General features: G+C 54.4%; 1 protein-coding gene across 1 annotated transcript; it reads left to right on the forward strand.

Annotated features, from left to right (window-relative positions):
- Positions 1-80: 80 nt before the first annotated feature.
- SLC5A9 (solute carrier family 5 member 9) lies at positions 81-20097 on the forward strand (the record flags this gene model as incomplete). The annotated part of the gene is made up of 14 exons (XM_082615226.1): positions 81-242; positions 2213-2284; positions 5481-5585; positions 5886-6050; positions 7421-7526; positions 8333-8413; positions 8740-8945; positions 9143-9278; positions 10341-10448; positions 13018-13168; positions 14694-14862; positions 16214-16429; positions 19019-19178; positions 19764-20097. The coding sequence occupies 14 exons, from the start codon at positions 81-83 to the stop codon at positions 19970-19972; spliced, it is 2046 nt and encodes a 681-aa protein (XP_082471352.1). The 3' UTR covers positions 19973-20097.
- Between the last annotated feature and the right edge of the window lie 754 nt (positions 20098-20851).

Genomic DNA, 20851 nt, shown 5'->3' on the forward strand with positions numbered 1-20851 from the left:
TTGGGGCTGTTTAATCATTAAAGGAAAGGAATGAAACCAGGAGCGCCTCAAAGTCCAGCCTGGTGGTGACTGACTAGTAGATGAGCGTGGAGCTGGCAGCAATGGGGCCTGGAGCTTCGGGAAACGGGGTCAGCACTGCGACAGTTCCACGCTCAGCACCGGGTCCTGGAGGCAGCCTGCATGCCTACGACATCGCGGTCCTGGTTGTCTACTTTGTCTTCGTCATTGGTGTGGGGATCTGGGTGAGTAGCCTGGAGGTTGGGAGTGGGTAGGGGAGGCAAAGGCAGGCTCTCATCGATGGCTGGTCATGGAGCTGGGGGCAGGGGTGGGCGGAAGGAAGGCGTGTCCCGGAAGCACAGGGGCTGATGTGGAAGGACCTTAAGGGATCATCCTCTCCAACCCCTCCTTTTAGAGATGGGCAACTGAGGCCCAGAGAGGGGTGTGACCTGCCAGAGCTCACACAGCGAGCCCCCATCTCCCGCCCGACTCCCTATCCCTGTGCATCTGCTCCTTTGGCCCCGTGCATCTCTGGCCTCCCCGCGTCCCATTCCTGCCCTCTTCCACATGCCAGCATCCCCAGCTATGCGAATGCTTGACTCCTGGACCCACCACACCTTCCACCAGATGGTGCCTTGGCAAGGAGCCGTGCTTTCTAAAGGAGCTGGGGTGCGTGTCTCACGGGAAGGGAGCCAGGTGGATCCCAACATGCTTCTGTTCTCCACTGCTCACCAGAGCCTCAATGCCCTGGACGGGCGCCAGGCTTGGAGGTTGGGGAGCTGAGTTCAGATGTCAACTCCAATAGGTAGGGCCGCATGGCCCTGGGAACATACGGAGTCTTAGTTTTCTTATCTGGTCAATGAGAGTATAAAGGTCTATGAGGTAAAGTGGCCATGACCATTTAGGAGCGTGACACATTTAAGGATCTGGCACAGTGCCAGCACACAGCCTGCAGCAATAAATGACCGCTGTTATCTCTGCAGCATTCGAGGGAAATGCCAGCACCTTTAGACTCCATTGTGAGGCAGAGAGTGATTTGAGCCCCAGGTGGTCACTTATGAGGCTGTGGCAAGGTCAAGAACCATCTCTGGGCCTCAGTCTCCTCATCTGTAAAGTGGGATGAACTGTCCGTGCTTCTCAGGGTGTGTGAGGAAGAGATGGGCAAACAGAGGCTTGCTGGCTCCCGGGAGGTGGACAGCCGTGAAAAGCAGAAACTCCCCTGTTACTTTGGACAAGTTGCTTCCCATTAGGGGGCCTCCATTTCCTCACCTGTAACGTAAATTATTTCTGTTCATCTGTCCTCCCCAAGGACCAGAGGTGGCACAGCAAAGTCCAAGGCAGCAAGCCCTGCACACCAGTCATGCCCTAGTGACTAATCTGTCACTTTCTCTTGGGGGAAGAGAAGCTTCTTTCAATTTCCCTCACCCTTCCACTCCTTCAGGTATTTCTCTTGTCTGCAGACCCAATCAGATGCCTGGCTTCAGCATCCAATAAGGGCTTTACATTTATCTTCCCCAACCCGCTGCCCTGTACTCACCCCCTGCATCCGAGAGAAAGTTCTTTCATTCCCCACCCCCTTTCAGTCTTCGGAGTAATTCCTCAAACAGGCCACTACTGACCACCTCCCACTGCAGGAGAGGGTTTGCTCCAGGGTCATGGGTGGACCTCAGCGGTGTGGTCTGACATCAGGCCGGAGCAGGAGACGCCCCCCAGAAGAGTCCTGCCTCTGTCTGGGGCCTGAGTGCTTTGCATCCTCCCAGCCCCCCAAGTGAGAGTCTGGCTGGGCGAAGGGGACAAGGCAGTCTCCCTGCCACGGTAGCCTGAGGATGAGACCCCAACTCATTTCCTGAAGCAATGTTTGGACGGAGACGGGGGAGCAGGATAGGACACAAGAGTGCACAATGGCAATAATCTGTGCACATGAACAGCGCTGTACGTTCATGAGGGCGTTTCACTCACACACACACACACAGACACACACACATGCCATTAGCTCCTTTGTTCTTCACACCAGCCCTGGGTGATGAGCAGGGAGGCCCAGAGAGGGGAGCTGACACCCCCAAAGCCACGTAGCTTAAAGATGGCGAATGCTTCAGCCTCAGTTCTCACCTCCAGTGTCCCCACGGTGCCTACCTCGAGGGGCAGGGAATCTGGGGCAGAGGGCAGAGCCTGGGGGAGGCTCGGGAAATCCTCACTCTTGTCATTTCCTTTCCAGTCGTCCATCCGTGCCAGCCGAGGGACCATTGGTGGCTACTTCCTGGCGGGAAGGTCCATGAGCTGGTGGCCAGTGAGTCGACCCTCCTCCCGCCCCTCCCCCTATCTCCCATCTCCTGCCTGGACCAAGGCTACAGCTCCCAGGGGGGTTCCTGGCTCTGGGCTCCTTCTCTCTGGTTCAGAGGCACCAGGCAACCTGAGAGAACTTGCAAACCCATAGCTGGGACCTGCGTGCCCTGGGCGTCTCCTAAGTGTGGGTCCCAGGCCGGACACTGGACCTGGACACTGGACCTCAGAGCCACTCAGAGTGTTCCCGTCCCAGAGGACCTCAGGGCTGAGTGGGGCAGACAGACTCATAAACAACCTGATGGCTGCCGAGCTGGAGGGCAGCATGGGGCCTGTGAATGTCTGGGGGAGGCCTCTAACCTCCAGACAGCGGAAGTGGGATTAGGAAAGATTTTCTTGGGAAAGTGACACATAAATACTGAAGAGCAGTTAAATGAGGGAAATCCTAGAGGTAAAATCCCACCCACCCCAGGAACTGATCTTTTGAACCCCAGTCCCTCCCATCAGGCCTCCCCACTTGTTCCTTTTGGTCCTCAAAGCTAACTTCCTCTTCCTGAAATAGGACAGAGGGGGGTGAGGCCTGCTTCCAAACTAACGGCGGAGTCCTCAGCCCCAGGGGCCACTGAAGCTGGGCACAAGCCCAGGCACGCACACCTCACATATGGCGTGTGAGTGCACACACGCACACGCACCCACACACCACCGGCCCTCTGCACGTCCCTGTCTTTGTTCTCGCCACCCTCCCTGCCCACCGCTGGCGACAGACTCACCGAAGAGCAGAGGAACCCAGGAAGCCTGCAGGTTCTCTGGAAGGTTCAGGTGTCTGGAACAGGGAGAGGTGAGGACAAAAGGAGCATGACAGGGCCTCCCTGGTAGTGCAGTGGTTGGGAGTCTGCCTGCCGATGCAGGGGACGCGGGTTCGTGCCCCGGTCTGGGAGGATCCCATGTGCCGTGGAGCGGCTGGGCCCGTGAGCCATGGCCGCCGGGCCTGCACGTCTGGAGCCTGTGCTCCACAACGGGAGAGGCCACAGCAGTGAGAGGCCCGCATACCGCAAAAAAAAAAAAAAAAAAAGGAGCATGACAGAATCCCCAGGGATGCAGGGGGCTGTGGGCCTGGCAGCTCACAGGGGTGGGGACAGGGTCTCTGGTGCCGTCAGACCCCCCTCATCAGAAGAATGAAAACCCCTCGGAAGCCTTTCTGATCATCTGGTCCCCCCACCCCCCACCCCAAATCACAGCCCTGGAAATGAGTCAGTGGGAGGCACAGAATTGGGACAGGTCAGGTCTCCTCTGGTCCATCCAGGAGAACCAGTAGGGGGCCGGCCTGGACGGTCAGTCCTGCGGAGAGCAGAGCTGTGGGCTGTGAGGAAACCCGAGGCCTCCGAGCAGGAGGGGGTGCCCCAGAGATGGTGACGGAGCGGGAATCTCAGTCCCGCTGCCCCGCTGGGACGTGTGCGTCTGGTGTCTGTGAAGATCGTCCAATAGCTTTGCGCGCTTCCCTACTCAGCCAGTCCTGAGAGGTGCCTCATCCCCCTCCCTGTGGCCTGAGGGGAGTGTGGTTGGGGGCTGACAGCAGAAGGCGCAGCAGCATCCCCGTCTCAGAGGGGCCCGTGGGGTCCCCTGCCGACCTTGTTGATGGCTCCCTGAGTGATGCACTGGGAGCCCTGGGCAGGGTCCTCGAGAGCAGCCTGGGGAACCTCTTCTTCCACAGTAGGAGGCCCAGTGCTCTCTGCTGTGACTGAGTGATCCAGCCCAGACTGCAGCATATCCAGGACCACCTACGAGAGGGAGAGAGTGTGTGTGTGTACGTGTTGTGTGCGCGGGGGTGGGGGGTGGTGGCTCAGAGTCCTCAGCAACGTCAGGCTGATTGTTATCTCTGTGCCTTTGCACTGTGCTGCCTCTTCTCTGAATGTCTCAGTGCTTTCCTTTCTTCTCAATTTCTTTTTTTTTTTTGTGGTACGCGGGCCTCTCACTGTTGTGGCCTCTCCCGTTGCGGAGCACAGGCTCCAGACGAGCAGGCTCAACGGCCATGGCTCACGGGCCCAGCCGCTCCGCGGCACGTGGGATCTTCCTGGACCGGGGCACGAACCTGTGTTCCCTGCATCGGCAGGCGGACTCTCAACCACTGCGCCACCAGGGAAGCCCCTTTCTTCTCACTTTCTACTGCCCAGCCCCACAATTTTATTAAGGTGACACAGGGTACAAGACAGGTTCTTCCCCTCCAGCTCCCATTCCTCACCCCTCCCAATGCAGGATCCCATCTGGCAATAACAGATAACGCTAATGGATGCTTACTAAGGCCTAACACCCATCAAGCAGTGATTACAGGAGTCGAAATCCTCATTTCGACGGTCACTTATCAGTTCTGGAACTTGAGCAAGTTTTTTGCCTGTGCCTCAGTTTCCCTGAGTAGAATGGGGATAATAGCAGAACTTTCCTCATGGGGTTGGCATGAGGAGTTGGTGAGTTAATATATTTAGAACAGAAGCAGGCACTTGGCCGTGCCATTCAAGTACTGACTGCTGTGACTGTGGACATCATCTATCTAACTGGTGTTGCCTCCTATTGCCTCGGGGAGTTGGCTGCCTCCTGGAGAAGAATTAACTGGGGGGCTGGCCTGGGCTGTGCTCAACCCCGCGGCTCCTCCCGCTGCCTGGCCCTGCCCTGGGACCTGCCGGAACCGGGTGGCAGAGGGCCTCCCCCATCCCTCTCGTGGGGGACTCCCCTTCTCCCTTCAGCTTCCTTCTCTCTGGAGGCCCTTAGATCCATGGCCCCAGAGCAGAGCTTTATCCTCCCTACATGGACCCTGCTTCCCGTGGCTTCTCTTCTTTCCCACTTTGCCTCTCCCTCACTGGGTGGCCTGGAGGCAGTGACTTCATTTCTCCTAACATTAACTCCTTCCTCTGTAAACTGGAAATATTAAAATACCCATCCCTCTAAATATTTGTGGAGATTAAGTGTATTAGTGCCTATAAAATGCCTAGCACATTCTCTGGCATACAGTAAGTGCCTAATAAATATCAGTTCCATTCCTCTTCTCATTGCTCCCCCACTGCATCTCCTCCCTCTGATCTCACGTTTCCTGAGTTCAGGTTTTGCTCTCTCTCTGCCTCTTTCCCAGATCCTGAAGCCCATAGTCCTGACTACAAATCGATTCAAATGAAAACTGACCTCTGACCCTTGACCCCACTTGTGCCTTGCAGATCGGAGCATCTCTGATGTCCAGCAATGTGGGCAGCGGTTTGTTCATCGGCCTGGCTGGGACAGGGGCTGCTGGAGGCCTTGCTGTGGGTGGCTTTGAGTGGAATGTAAGGAAGTTGGCCTGGAGGATTCTCATGGATAACGGGGGTCTTAACCCACCCCACCCCACCCCATCCCCGGCCTTAGTGCTAAGAGGAACCTCAGAGGCACTTGGGGAAGCTGCATGCTGAATTGAGAACCCATTTTACAGATGAGGAAACCAAAGCCTGGAGGACCTCATCAGAGGTCACACAGGACTGATATCAGGCCTCTGGTCCCTTACCTCGCTGCCCAGGGCTCTCCTCTGCACAGACCACCCCTCCATCTGCATCTAGAACATGGATCCCTTTTTCTCCCCACTCTCCCAGGCAACCTGGCTGCTTCTGGCCCTCGGCTGGATCTTCGTCCCCGTGTACATCGCAGCCGGTGTGGTCACAATGCCGCAGTACCTGAAGAAGCGATTCGGGGGCCAGAGGATCCAGGTGTATATGTCTGTCCTTTCTCTCATCCTCTACATCTTCACCAAGATTTCAGTGAGTACCTGCTCCTGTGTGGCCATCATGTCTCTCTGAAAATGCTTAGGAGAGGGCACGGCTTGTTGCTGGATGGATGGATGGATGAATGCATGGATGGTTAGAAGAGGAAGGATAATAGAAAGGGAGGATAAATCCACACCCCTGGGCTTCCCTGGTGGCGCAGTGGTTGAGAGTCCACCTGCCGATGCAGGGGACACGGGTTCGCGCCCCGGTCTGGGAAGATCCCACATGCCGCGGAGCGGCTGGGCCCGTGAGCCATGGCCGCTGAGCCTGTGCGTCCGGAGCCTGTGCTCCGCAACGGGAGAGGCCACAACAGTGAGAGGCCCGCGTACTGAAAAAAAAAAAAAAAAATCCACACCCCTTCCTCACATGCTCCCCCTCGGCAGTAGGGTAATTAGAGATGAATGATAAATGTTTGTTGAGTGATTGAGAGTCCCTCTATCCAAAGAAGTCACAATCTAGAATTCATTCACTCATTTATCTTCCCATTCATTGATTCTTCATTCAGCACCGAGCATTAATTGCCTAGAATGTTACCATTAGAAAGGGCCTCTTCTTCCTCTGTTGACCTAAACTCAGAAGACAAACCCAGGTCAAACGATTTGCCCAGGTCCACACAGAGCACTAGCTCTGGGGCTGGAACTAACGTTTGGGTTCTGTGGCCAAGTTGAGGTCTCCTGAGGCTTTTTCATGTAGTAGCCCTTGTAATAGCTCACAAAACACTCATGTAAAGGGACCAGCAAGCATGTCCTGAAGGGAACTGAATCATTCAGGTTTGCCAGGTCCAGGGCTGGAAAAATTACAGCCTCTTGTTCCATCAATGCTTGTAAATAACCCTAAATCAGCTCAGGCAAAGGCTGCGACCCCAAGTCCTCCAATAAACCCAAACATGTGGGTATCCAGGACCTGTGTCATCTGCACTGGGGCACCTGCCCGTCAGGTCAGCCACGGGCCCATCTGGCAGTTGAGTGGGCTGGTGCTCCTTCAGGGACAAGTCAGGAACCCCCTAGGTTCCCACCCTCTCCCCCAGTGGCCTCTTCCCCCCACCCCCCGACCCCAGCTCCTGTCTCACTTCCTTGGTGTGCCACTTCATCCCTTCCCCGCCAGCACATGACCTTGGCAGTGCTGCCAGATCACACGGTTCTCAGGCTCAGAGTTGTCCGCGGTGATCCTCTGCTTTACAGTCTCCACAGCGCCTCAGTGTTTGTAGGCCAAGCCCATCCTCCTGAGCATGGCACGTAAGGCTCATCTTCATCGCACCACGTGGGCCGACAGCACTTGGTATTGCTGAGCAGGAAGGTGACATACCCCGGTGACCACACAGAGGGCCTTGGGTGACCTGGACTCCTGGGTCGCTGTCTCTGCAGACTGACATCTTCTCTGGAGCCCTCTTCATCCAGATGGCCTTGGGCTGGAACCTTTACCTCTCCACTGTGATCCTGCTGGTGGTGACGGCCATCTATACCATCACAGGTAGGGTCGAGGGGAGGTCACGTCGGGTGCAGGTGCCGGGAACAGAGACAGGGACAGGTGGAGAGGGAAGCCCCGGATGACAGGGACACAGAGGTCCAGGGAGGAACAGAGTGAAAAATGACCGGGAGAGTGAGAAAGAGAAACTAGAGGGAACAAAGAGAGAGGCAGACAGAGATGCAGAATCAGAGGAGAAGGCGGAAAGACTCAGTGCAACCGAGAAAAGGGGAGACAGGAAGGGCAGGAACAGGAGGAAACAGAGCCAGCCCGAGAGAGCCAGGGAAGGAGATGCAGAGGAAGACCGACAGCAGGGAATAGGGTGGAGGTGGGGGGACTGTCACCCGGGCTAGAGTCACCACGGGCTGCTCCAGACAAGAGCCAAAAGCATGCCTTCTCCCGTCTCCTCCAGAGCCCCTCACACAGGCCTGGGCTCCCGGGACACAGGCTCCGGCAGACTTACTCCTGGCTGAGGTGGCCTGGAAAGATGGGGGAGTTTAAATGGGCATTGGGGTGGGGAGGGAGGAGGGCCTCCTGGTGGAGCAGAGTAAAGGAAAAGACTTGGGATATTACCAAACAACAGCCAAAGGCCGTCGGGACGGAAAGAGAGGGACCTGAGGGCCTGTGACTGGACCAGCCTCTACCTTCTGGGCGGGCCCATGGAGCACGAGAGGCGGAGAAGGCAGTGGCCAGGGTCCATCTGCTGAGGACTCCATGTGTTCTCTGGTCTCCCCAGTGTGGCCCAGCACAGGGCAGGCACCCTGAGAGAAACCCCCTGCTGGTGCTGATGAGCCCTCTCCTTGGGTCCCCAGGGGGCCTCACGGCCGTGATCTACACAGACACTCTGCAGACGGTGATCATGGTGGGGGGAGCCCTGGTCCTCATGTTTCTGGGTAAGGAAGAGTCCTGAATACATCCCACCCTCCCCTGTAAACTCCTCTCTGATCTCTCTCTGGCTGTTACCATCACGGTCTGATCAGAACTTTGCAGAGCACAGAGCCAGGTCCCCCCTCCAGGCCAGGCCTCCCAAGCAGCAGGATTCCCTCTACTCCAAACCAGGGGTCTTGAGCCTGAGTGCCACTCCATCTCTCATTCCCAAGTCCCATATGAGTTCCAAGCTCAGGGGTCCCATACAGCACTGGGATCCAGCGAGTTGGGGCATGTGACAGACCCAGTGGGGCCTCAGGGCTGTTTCACTCGCAGTGGTCTCTCCCTGCAGGCTTTCAAGAGGTGGGCTGGTACCCAGGCCTGGAGCAGAGGTACAGGCAGGCCATCCCTAATGTCACAGTCCCCAACACCACTTGTCACCTCCCCCAGCCCGACGCCTTCCACATGCTCCGGGACCCTGTGAGCGGAGACATCCCTTGGCCGGGCCTCATTTTCGGGCTCACGGTGCTGGCCACATGGTGCTGGTGCACTGACCAGGTGATGCCCTAACCAAGCTTGGCCCAGCCCACCACAAACTGGGGTGGCTCCTGCGGGCAAACTGGGCATGTGGATGCACAGAGGGCTGGGACTGGTTCGGGAACAGGTATGGGGCACAGTCCCCATGCTGGGGCTCGCTGGAGCTGAGGGAAACCCGAGCAGGCCCGACTGGCGTTCCTGCACTGCTGTCTTTTCAGGTCATTGTGCAGAGGTCTCTCTCCGCCAAGAGTCTGTCCCACGCCAAGGGGGGCTCCGTCCTGGGGGGCTACCTGAAGATCCTTCCAATGTTCTTCATCGTCATGCCTGGCATGATCAGCCGGGCCCTGTACCCAGGTAAGAGCTAGTCTCCCTCTGGGCAAAGTTGGACCAGAGCAAGGGCCACACACTTTCTATTAAGAACACATAGTAAGGGCTTCCCTGGTGGCGCAGTGGTTAAGAATCTGCCTGCCAATGCAGGGGACATGGGTTCGAGCCCTGGTCTGGGAAGATCCCATATGCCACGGAGCAACTAAGCCTGTGAGCCACAATTACTGAGCCCGTGAGCCACAGCTACTGAGCCCGCGTCCCACAACTACTGAAGCCTGCATGCCTAGAGCCCGTGCTCCACAACAGGAGAAGCCACAGCAATGAGAAACTCATGCAACGCCACAAAGATTAGCCCCTGCTCACCCACAACTAAAAAGAAAGCCTGCGCGCAGCAACGAAGACCCAAAGCAGCCAAAAATAAATAAATAAATAAATAAATGTATATATAAAAAAAGAACACATAGTAAGTTCGTTAGGCTTTGTGGGCCAAAAATACAGTATGTATATCAGTAGAAGAAATATTTATCTGAATGTCATTTTAACATCCTGCTTTCTCTCTATAAGGGAAAGACCAACTGAGGCTTTCATGGTGCCTTATAAGGATATTTGCCTTTTATTACGATATAAGGGCGGGCTTCCCTGGTGGCGCAGTGGTTGAGAGTCCGCCTGCCGATGCAGGGGACACGGGTTCGTGCCCCGGTCCGGGAAGATCCCACATGCCGTGGAGCGGCTGGGCCCGTGAGCCATGGTCGCTGAGCCTGCGTGTCTGGAGCCTGTGCTCCACAATGAGAGAGGCCACAGCAGTGAGAGGCCCGCGTACCACAAAAAAAAAAAAAAAAAAAAAAAAAAGATATAAGGCCTAAAACCCAGAGGAGTCTATCAGGTTTTGCAGGGTAGTATGTGGTTGAGAAGTCTACCAGACACTCTGAAATCACAGGACCCAACATCCACCTGCCCTTTGACCCTCTAGATGCTGACTCCCGGCACTCACCAGTGAACACTTTCCCTATGGGGTCAGAAAGCAGGTATTGGGCCAGCCAGAGAAGGCACGGGATGATTTAGCTCTGACTGCCATCACTTCTTCTGCAGATGAAGTGGGCTGCGTGGACCCTGAAGTCTGCCAGAGAACCTGCGGGGCCCGCGTGGGATGTTCCAACATTGCCTACCCCAAGCTGGTCATGGGTCTCATGCCCGTGGGTAAGTCCCATCCCCCCACACCAGGCTGCACACCAGCTTTCCAGCCTCATCCAATCCCCACTGCCCAAGAGGGATTGCATTAGGATGGTCGTGGATGGGAAGAGAAAATGAAAACATTCACCTCCACACCCCCATTCCTAATACACACACACACACACACACACACACACACACTTTTCACAAGCATATGTAGGACACTACTCTGTTTCCTGGTTCTGGACATGCAGAGATAAAAGGCAGGCCCCTGCTCTTGGGCTCAATGCAGTCTGCAGGGTACCCAAGCAGAAGGCACAGTACAATGGGACCAGTGTGGGGACAAGGTGGGGCTGAGGGAGCCCTAAGGAGGCACCTGACCCACTTTGGAGGAATGTGGAGGAAAGTTTCCCAGAGGAGAGGAAATGGAACTGAGTGCCGGGGCACATCTTAGGCAGACAAAGGCGGAGGGGCATGGGAAATATCGTTCCGGGGATGAAGGCCCGCATGTGCAAAGGCCCAGGGATGAGAGAGTGTGAAGTCTGAACTGAAAGTCGCCATTGCAGGCTCAGATGCAGCAGGAATGAAGACCGCCTTTGTGGGGAGGACTTGGTGGCCATGCCCCACTGTGCAGCGTGACCTTTACTCTGAGGGCAGTGGAGGGTCACTGGGGGTTTCAGGCCAGCATGCATGATTGGATGTGTTCTTTAGAAGGATCACTCTGCATGGAAGATTCAGCTTAGGGGGAGGCAGGGAGGTAGATCCCGAGGGATTTTCAGTGGTCAAGGCAGTAGTGGTGGCTTGGACCAGGTCAGTGTCTTTAGGGATGGACAGAAAGGGTTAGATGATATTTGTGAGATAGAATTGGCAGGACTTGATGACTGATTGTATTTGAAGGACAAGAAAGACAGAGGGATCCAAACAGGGCTTGCAGGTCTTGAGTTTACAATGATATTGAGACTGGGGACATAGAAAGAAAGGCAGGTTTATGGAGGGAAGTTGAGTTATTCCCTCCCTCCGGTAAAACAAGAAATGAATAAAAGAAATAGTGGAGATGGGGGTGGAGGCCCAGCTATGATAGAGCAGCCACAGAGGGACTGGCTGAGGGAGGTGGGGTAGGAGGAAGGCAGAGGAAGGGGTCCAGAATAACTTGGAGGTGGCTTGTTAGAGACCAGAAACATATCATTAACCAAAGGAAGAAGCAAGGGACCCAGAGGAAGATGCTGGCCTAGATTTGGGAGACTTTGAGTCATGCAGGAGGTGGTTAAATATTTGGACTGAGGGGAAAAAGGACTGAGATGGGGCTGGCCAGGGAGTCGTGTTTCTAGATGCTTCCTCATCAGAATCACAGAGACTTGAGATATCAGTGGGCCCCCCCATCCCTTGTTACAGGTTGAAAACAGCCCAGAAAGGGTCAGAACTAGTCCAAAGATCACACAGCTAGTTTCTTGCAGAACCAGGAAACAAACCCATGGCTTCTGCCTGTGGAAAACAGTATAGAGGTTTCTCAAAGAATGAAAAGTAGAACTACCATAAGACCCAGCAATGCCACTCCTGTGAGTATATATCCAAAAAAACTCAAAAATACTAATTCAAAAAGATACATGCACCCCAATGTTTATAGCAGCACTATTTGTAATTGCCAAGATATGGAAGTAACCTAAGTGTCCATCAACAGATGAATGAATAAAGATGGTGTATATATATACAATGGAATATTACTCAGCCATAAAAAAGAATGAAATTTTGCTATTTGCAGCAACATAGATGGACTTGGAGGGCATTATGCTAAATGAAATAAGTCAGACAGAGAAAGACAAATACTGTATCATATAATTTATATGTGGACTCTAAAAAACCCAACAAACTAGTGACTATAACAAAAAAAGAAGCAGACTCAGATATAGGGAAGGAACAAGTGGTTCCTGGAGGGGGAGGACATTGGGGTGGGGGACTGAGAGGCACAAATTACTGGGTGTAAGATAGGCTCAAAGATGTACTGTACAAAACGGGGAATATGGCCAACGTGTTGTAGTAACTGAAAATGGAAAGTAACCTTTAACATTTGTACTAAAAATTTAAATAAATAATTAATTAATTTTTAAAAAAACTTCAAAAAATTCCAGGGCTTCTGCCTCCCAAGCTGGGACTTTAGCCTGGTATCATAGCGTCAATGAAAAAGGTACAAAACACTGAAAAAAACCACTCAATAATTAATAGTCACCCTCCTCCCTACCAGGGCCCACTAACCAAGTGTCTACAAGGTTTAAAACCCAGACCGAGCTGTCCAGTCAGCAGAGAACCTTAAAGATCAGCTAGTCTCACATCCCTTAATAGTGCAGATGAGGAAATGGAGGCTCAGGGAGGGCAGATGACTCGGCCGAGGCCACAGCGGGCGGCAGAGGTAGCGTGTGGCCAGAACCCGGCCTCTAGTGCTATGGGTCTCCAGGATTCCTGGTTGGGCACCTCATTCAACACCGTCCCCATCCCTTCCCCTCCCCTACACTGATTCTGCTGGTTGCCGGCAGCCTCCATGGTTGCTGGCAGAGCTGACCTTAATGGGCCAGCTGTCCACAGAGACCTCATCTCTCCCCAGGTCTGCGGGGCCTGATGATCGCAGTGATCATGGCCGCCCTCATGAGCTCACTCACCTCCATCTTCAACAGCAGCAGTACCCTGTTTGCCATTGACGTGTGGCAGCGCTTCCGCAGACAGGCAACAGAGCAGGAGCTGATGGTGGTGGGCAGGTGCGCTGGCCCATCCTTCCGGAGCACCCCCTCCCTGTAGGCAAAACCCCTCTCCCCTCTCCTCCCTGCTCTGGGTTACCACAAGGAGATGCGGCTGGGTCTGGGCCCTGCCCTGGCAGTCAGAGCCCCTGGTTCCTAGCGTCAACTTTCTACATGATCTCAGGTGAGTTCCTCCCCAACTCTGGACCACTCCCCTCCCTCCAGAATAAGGAGAAAAAAATCTCTTCCCTGCCTGTTCAACTTTATCTTGGAACTGATCAAGAGGGTAAATGAGAGAAGCTGACAAAGCACTGAATCAATGAAAGATGAACTGTATAGATGGAAAGCAGTTAGCAAGCAGCTCGCCCCCAGTGTCTTCCAGACCAGCTCTGGATGTCATCCCAGGATAACAGAAAGACTATTTACTCCTTCAGTCTCACCCCGAGCATGTGTCCTGCATCATACCTTTGTGCTGGTGACACAGGGGCGACTTATATGGTCCTTCCCTGAGGGTGCACACAGTTTAATGAGAAAATCAGAAACATGTAATTCAGTGAGGGGCCCGCATCGATGGAGGTGTTCATAGGAAGGTTGTCTCCCAAGGGTGCAGGGCTTTGAACACTCAGCTGAAAATTTTGAACTTTATCTCATAGGTATTCATTTTATGCCTTTCAAAATATAACTTGGTGGCTATTTTTTCTTTTTCTCCCTGGGTTGGGCATTTATAGCTTACACAAAGTTAAGAGTCCCTTTCTGAAATCTTTGCTTCATAATTTAAGGCTCTATCACTCAGGTTTCTGGACTAACGTGTTCATTCTCTACTTGAGTTTAGATAACTTGCTCTTTTCCATCTCCCTGCCTTTGCATTCACTGTTCCTTCCATCACGATGCCTTCTGCCTACGGCTGCCATGGATCCCTATGGCCCACTCATCTGTGCATCCCAGCCCTATGCACAGGGACTGACCATCAAAGGATCTGAGCGCAGGACAGATTGTACAAAGAGGTGGGGGATAAGAGGGGAGTGAACGGCAGGTTTGGCTGCTGCTCTAGTGTGGCCTGAGAGAGAGAAAATGGGAGGGAAAGGAGAGAAGAGGACAGGTGTGCAGAATCCTTTTATCTCTTTGCTCACCTGCCAAGTCTTACTGCACCTGATTTCATCAGTCAGTGAGGTTTGGGCACCATCTCCTGGCAATATGCATCATTGCACCCAACACACCCAAGAAAAGTTTTTCAACCAGAGGCCATTTACTCAGGTGGGTGGTGAAGGGGAAAGGAACGGATTTCTTCCTGAAAGCAGATGGGCTACACACCTTCAAAGGGACCTAATTTAAAATTTTGGGTTTTTTGGATTCTATAATTCTGATACTCTGGGATTCTAAGAGTCTAACTTTCTGTAATCTTGGCGTTTGTGATCTTGTCTTCTCTGATTCAGCGACCATGCGTTCCCCTCCTTTCTCCCTTCCTGGTTCCCGTACATCACCTTCACCTGCCCCCCTGCCATGCCGCTCTGAGCGCTATTCACGGTGCCCTGTTCTCTCCTGGCAGAGTGTTTGTGGTGTTCCTCGTCATCATCAGCATCCTCTGGGTCCCCATCATCCAAAGCTCCAACAGCGGGCAGCTCTTCGACTACATCCAGTCTGTCACCAGCTACCTGGCCCCGCCCATCACTGCCCTCTTCCTGCTGGCCATCTTCTGCAAGAGGGTCACAGAGCCTGTGAGTGCAGCAGCGCACCTGTCTCTCCCAGAACACCAGAGGGTCAGGAGAGCTAGTCTGTCCATAACCTGGACTGCCCCCTCCAGGCTTCCGTCTCCCCAGCCATAGCATCGGGTCTAGAATTATTCATTCACTCAGCAAACATTAATCAATCCCACTATGGAGGCTCCAGGGATGCAGTGGTTTACAAAGTTCACATAGGTCTACCATCACTGGGCCAGCGGGAGGAAAGAGGTTTCGATATGCAATAATAGCAAAGTATGATAGCTGCCAAGAGAGCAAAGAGCAGGAGCACCTAACCTATGGGACGCCTGGGAGGGGGGGTCACAAAGTGACTTCTGAGCTGAGATCTGAAGGATTATTGGGAGAGGAAAGAGTCTTCCAGACATGAGGAACAGTGTGTGTAAAAGCCCAAGCAGATGGGAAGCTCTCTAACATGGTAGGGCTCTACGTGTCGGCAAAATAACAGCAAAGAGGATGATGAAACAAAGTGTGAGCTTACAGGGGAGCCTGCACATGTGCCATTTATGAAACTGCTCTGAAATGTAACAGACCCTGGGAGGTACCAGGAGGGTAACCTTGGTCACTCCCCAGGATAGCCTAGAAAAGACATGCCCAAATTGCTGGCTGTACCTTGGGAAGGTAAGGAGCATCATGGACATGATTGCACAGGGGCCACGTGAGAGCCCAGGGTCATCAAAAGGGGGACTGTAGAAACCCCTCCCCCAGTGGAGTAGTTAAGCCAGGCCTCTGCTGGGTCTACTGTTTGCAGAGCTTGAGCCCCCTGCTGATAACTAGAGTGCACGCCAGGACTCGGTTGAATTCTAGAGGTTTCTATTCATTCCAGAATTTTTGAAAATATAAGCCTTCTGACCCTTATACATGGGGAACAGGTAGAGGTTAGGGTCCAACAGTGCTACAGAGAAGATATAGGAGGTGTCAGAGCTTTTGTTTAAGAATAAAAAAGGAAGAGTTCTAATTCTGATTTCTGATTTGTCAGAAACCTGGGGAGGAAGATCCTGGCTTTCCCTGCTGATTACAAAAGCAAATTCCATTCTAGTTGAATATTAAGCAGCTACCCTTAGTACTTATTAATTTGCTTATCATTGCATGCGAGTGAGGTCGAGTCACTGCTTCAGTCATAGTTCTGCAGTGGAGCCTAGTCTGACTCTGGAACCCATGCCTTTTCCAATAAACTGCTCTGCCTGCCTTTAGGTTAAGACAAAGCCTCGGCATTCATGGGGAACTTACTCAGGCAGACTAGCAAACACGGTGATAAACCAAACCGTGGCTTTTAGCTTCCTAGGGTTTCCCTGCTGGATCCCACCCCTGGACTGCCCTCTCTCCGCAGGGAGCCTTTTGGGGCCTCCTATTTGGCCTGGTGGTGGGGCTTCTGCGCATGATCCTGGAGTTCTCGTACCCAGCCCCAGCCTGTGGGGAGGCAGACCCGAGGCCGGCCGTGCTGAAAGACTTCCACTACCTCTACTTTGCACTCCTCCTCTGTGGGCTCACGGCCATCGTCATCGTTACTGTCAGCCTCTGCACAACCCCCATCCCTGAGGAAAAGGCAAGTGGAGTGTTCAGAACGAGCCCCCCTCCCACCAAGTGTTCCCCTACCCACAGTGCCTAGAATTCCACCATCGACTTTTACTCCACTGAGGTGTGATCACAGATGGCTGGGGACGGTGAGCTCCTTGGGCTGTTAATTCCCAAGTGAAAAGTAATTCATTCAATTGGAAAATTACTCAGTGGGCACCTACTCTGTGCCAGGCACTGTACTGGGCTTACAAAGATGAATGGTCCCTGCCAGCAACTGCCCATGGGGAGCAGGGGTGGGGAGGGGGGGAGGAAGACCCCAACACCAACAGTTACTCTCCCAAGAGAAGGTACAGAAGGTCCAAGCTCAAAGGGAGCGGCCGAGGGCAGAGGAGAGGTAGTCACCCCTGGGGGGAGGGGAGGGTCCCCGACAATGTCACTTGAGTTGGACCTTGAAGAAACAGGTTTATGAGAAAAGAAACAGTCTAGCAGAGTAAGAGCTCGATTTGAAGCCCTCACCACTCCCACGCTGATGGATTCACCAGTCCTCAGACACTGATGCTCAGTCTTTTGAAAGCTTTTTTCTTTAGAGCAGAAGGGTATTAGTTTGCTCAGGCTGCCATAACAAAGTACAACAGGGTGAGTGGCTTAAATGACAGGAATTTATTTCCTCACAGGTCTGGAGGCCAGAAGTCAAGGGGTTGGTCGGTTTGCTTCCTCTGAGGCCTCTCTCCTTGGTTCATAGATGGCCATCTTCTCTCTGTCTTCACGTGGTCTTTCCCCTGTGCCTGTCTGTGTCCAAATCTCCTCTTCTAAGGGCACCAGTCATAGTGGTGTCCTTAGGGCCCACTCATCAGACCTCATTTAACCTTTATCACCTCTTTAAAGACCCTCTCTCCGAATACAGTTACACACTGAAGTGGGGGGTGGTAGGACTTCAACATATGAATTTGGGGGAACAGTATTCAGCCCGTAAGAGAGTCCATGCCAGAAGCTGGTCCTTGAAACACTGGGTGGAAATAATAACACTCCTTACCTTTAGAGTTTGCAAAATGACCTATACCCTTAGTGTCACGAATTCCTACAAACAAGCAGCGCATTCACAGGTGAGCCAAGAGACTGACTCCCCCAGGGGCTCACTCCTGAAATGATCTCCCCCCACCGCTTGATCCTTCAGCATCCCCTTTGTCTGATGTCTCATTCCCACACTGAAATCCTTCCCAGTTAAAAATCCCCTCCCTGCTCCTGTTCTCCTCCAGGTACCATTGTCTCCCTCTCTGACCCTCAACAGCCAACTTTGTGAAGAGTGGTGTCCATCGCCAGCCTCCACTTCCCCCTCATCGACTCCTCGACCCGCAGAGTCGGCCTGGTCCCAGTGCCCTCCGGCATTGCTCACACCAACATTCCCAACAACCTTGTTACTGGTCACTTCTCCATCTTCATCTCAAGCTAACTCTGAAGAGAACCAGACACTACTGCCCACATCCTGCATCTTGGAGACCTCTCTTCTGCTCACTGTATTTTTTTCTACCCTTCTGGCTGCTCCTTTGTCATCTTCATGGGATTTTCTTCCTGCCCCTTAAATATCATTGTTCCGTAGGGACCCGTGGACGTCTCCGCTCTGAGGTCCTCCAGGCTCTTCAAGCTTCTGCTGTGTGTGTGTGTGTGTGAATGACCACTCCCCCGCCCCCAGGCTTTCTCTCTCTCACTCTCTCTCGCTCCCACCATCACCAAGCCCAGTCGTCCCCCTGCAGTCTCGAGCTCCATGAGGGGCCCCCCTACCCATCTGAAGGTCCAGGGCAGCCTTGAGAGCCACGGCGGCTGCTTCCAGTCAGTCACCACGGCCTGCAGATCTCACTCCTCAGCCTTGGCACTGCCCCCCACCCCGTGACCTCAAATGCTCATTTTTCTGGTTTCACTTTTGCAACTGTCTCCAGGCTGGATCTCATCAGTTCGCTCCGAGAGATCTTCCCAAAGCCCAGAACTGAGCCTCTTCCCTCTGCTTCCCGCGTGCGGTGACTCTCCACTGCCTACTAGTTGCACGTAGTCTCAGCTTCTCAGCCTGACCTCGGGAGCTGCTGCTGTGGGCCGCCTGCCTCCCTGTGTCCGACCTTGCTTCTCCCTGCCCGTGAGCTGCGGGAGGTCAGGGGCCCAGCCTGACCCGCGGTGTTTTCGGCCCCCGGCACGAGCCCTGTATGGAACAGGTGCAGGGAATTCAGATTTTTCAAGGACAGGGAAGTCGGGCCTCAGAGGCTGGCCTCGTCCTCCAGCCCTGTGCTCCTTCCTTGTTCTCCTTGCTGCTCTGCCGGCCTCCCGGGAAGGGGAGTCCTCTCTTTCTTTTTCTTTTTTTTTTTTTTTGCGGTACGCGGGCCTCTCACTGCTGTGGCCTCTCTCGTTGTGGAGCACAGGCTCCGGACGTGCAGGCTCAGCGGCCATGGCTCACGGGCCCAGCCACTCCACGGCATGTGGGATCTTCCCGGACCGGGGCATGAACCCGTGTCCCCTGCATCAGCAGGCGGACTCTCAACCACTGCGCCACCAGGGAAGCCCGAGTTCTCTCTTTCTACAGCCCAACTTCCTTCCAAAGATCCCTGAGCCGAGGCTGTTTGCTCTCCTCCAGCTCGCTCGCCTGACGTGGTGGACACGGCACCATCCTCACCCTGAGCTGAAGATGGAGGCGCGGGAGAACACAGCAGGGGCAGCGGACATGCCCTCTGGGGAGGGTCCTACAGGGGCCGGAGGGACAGAGAACCCCAGGCACGGCCAGGAACAGCCTGCAGGTAGGCTGAGGGCACATGGGGGGAGCAGTGGGGATGGACACCAGGTCATGGGTCCCAAAGACCCCATCTGGGGGGTCACTGGGGATGGGGTCTCTAAGGGAGTCCCCAAAGTATCACCCCTCCTCCCTTCCCAGATGGCTATTCAACGCGTAAGGCAGATGAGAGCTGAAATATTGCCCTCATTACTGATAAAGCTTAGTGCAAGGATTTGGTTTATATCACTGTGAAGGGCGCTTCCTCACGTTGAGCTGCTTGGTCCTCAGGCCGGGCGTGCGCTCTGAACTGGGTTGAACTGTGTTCGTTATCCTAGCCCCTTAACACCCCTCTCCCTACAACACGGGGATGGATGCTTCCGCTAGATGACGGTTTGGGGGTTCAGCGTGGCGCCCCAGCTCAGCGCCCAGCCTGCGGCTGGCACCCGGGCTAAGCTGACTGTTCCCCCTGCCTCTGCCCCCTTCCGTGCGCCTCATTCCTTTCTTGGGTTTCTCGCCATCTCTGTCCCGGCCCTGCTCTCTCATCACCTCCTTTCTCCAAGCTCGCCCTGCCGCGCCCCTGCCTTCCTCCCCTCTGACTTCTGTCTCTCAGCCCCACGCAGGTCCTGGGGACAGCTGCTCTGGGGCTGGCTGTGCGGGCTCTCGCCGGCCCCGGAGCAAGCGCTGAGCCCCGCGGAGAAGGCCGCGCTGGAGCAGAAACTGACCAGCATCGAGGAGGAGCCGCTCTGGAGAAGCGTCTGCAACATCAACGCCGTCCTCCTGCTGGCCGTCAACATCTTCCTCTGGGGCTATTTTGCGTGACTCTGCAGGCCCGGTATCAGCCAAGGCAGGTTAAACACAGCCAGGCCTGGCCGGCCGGAGACAGGCTCCCTTCCCACCTTGCTGTCCACACTGAGCCCTCAGAGGCTGAGCCTGCAGAAGCCCCTAAAGAGCACCCCATCTGGCCAGTACACTGACAGGTGGAGCCAGGAGGCCCAGAGAGGGCCCTGGGTCTGCTCAGGCCACACAGTAGGACTCGCACTGGGTCGCCTGACTCCATCTCTTCTCCACTACAGTACCTTTCACTCCTACCTCAAAAACACTATTTCTGCCTTCTGGTGAGTCTGTGCAGGAGCTTTTACTCTACGTGTGTCATGAGGTCAAAAAAGTGGAAGATACAAGAAAAAGAGTGGCAAGAGAGTTGCAAAAATCCTCATGCATCTTTGCTCCCTTTCTTGTCCCCCCTTCTCCCTCCTTTACTCTCTGGCTCCCAATCCCCGGTCACCTATTTCCAGCGAGAATCTCCCCAGGAAGGCCTTATACTTTCACTGGTGGCTCCGCACGGGTGGCTGTCAGACCTGAAGGAGCGAGGGACCGGGGTGGAGGGTAAACAAGGTGGCAGATGGCATGTGGGCAGGGAGCTCTCCTTGGCACCACTCAAATCTGCCTCTTCCTACCCTCACATCCAAACATGCACCAAGTCTCCAGGCCTCGAGGAACTTAGAGGCCAGCTGGAAAGACACGACTTGTTGGAGACCAGAGGATTCAAGACGGGCTGCTCGGTGCTATGAGCAAGCCCTGTGGAGGGGCAACACGGACAGCCTAGGAGGCCCCACTGCTGCGCCTGTGCCCCCTCCCTCTGCCTGCCAGACATCTGGCTACTCTGGAAAACACCATGACCTTGCCTGGCTGTCCCTCCTC

Source organism: Mesoplodon mirus (genome assembly GCF_964341445.2).
Source record: "Mesoplodon mirus genome assembly, chromosome: 3".
Lineage (NCBI taxonomy): Eukaryota > Metazoa > Chordata > Mammalia > Artiodactyla > Ziphiidae > Mesoplodon > Mesoplodon mirus.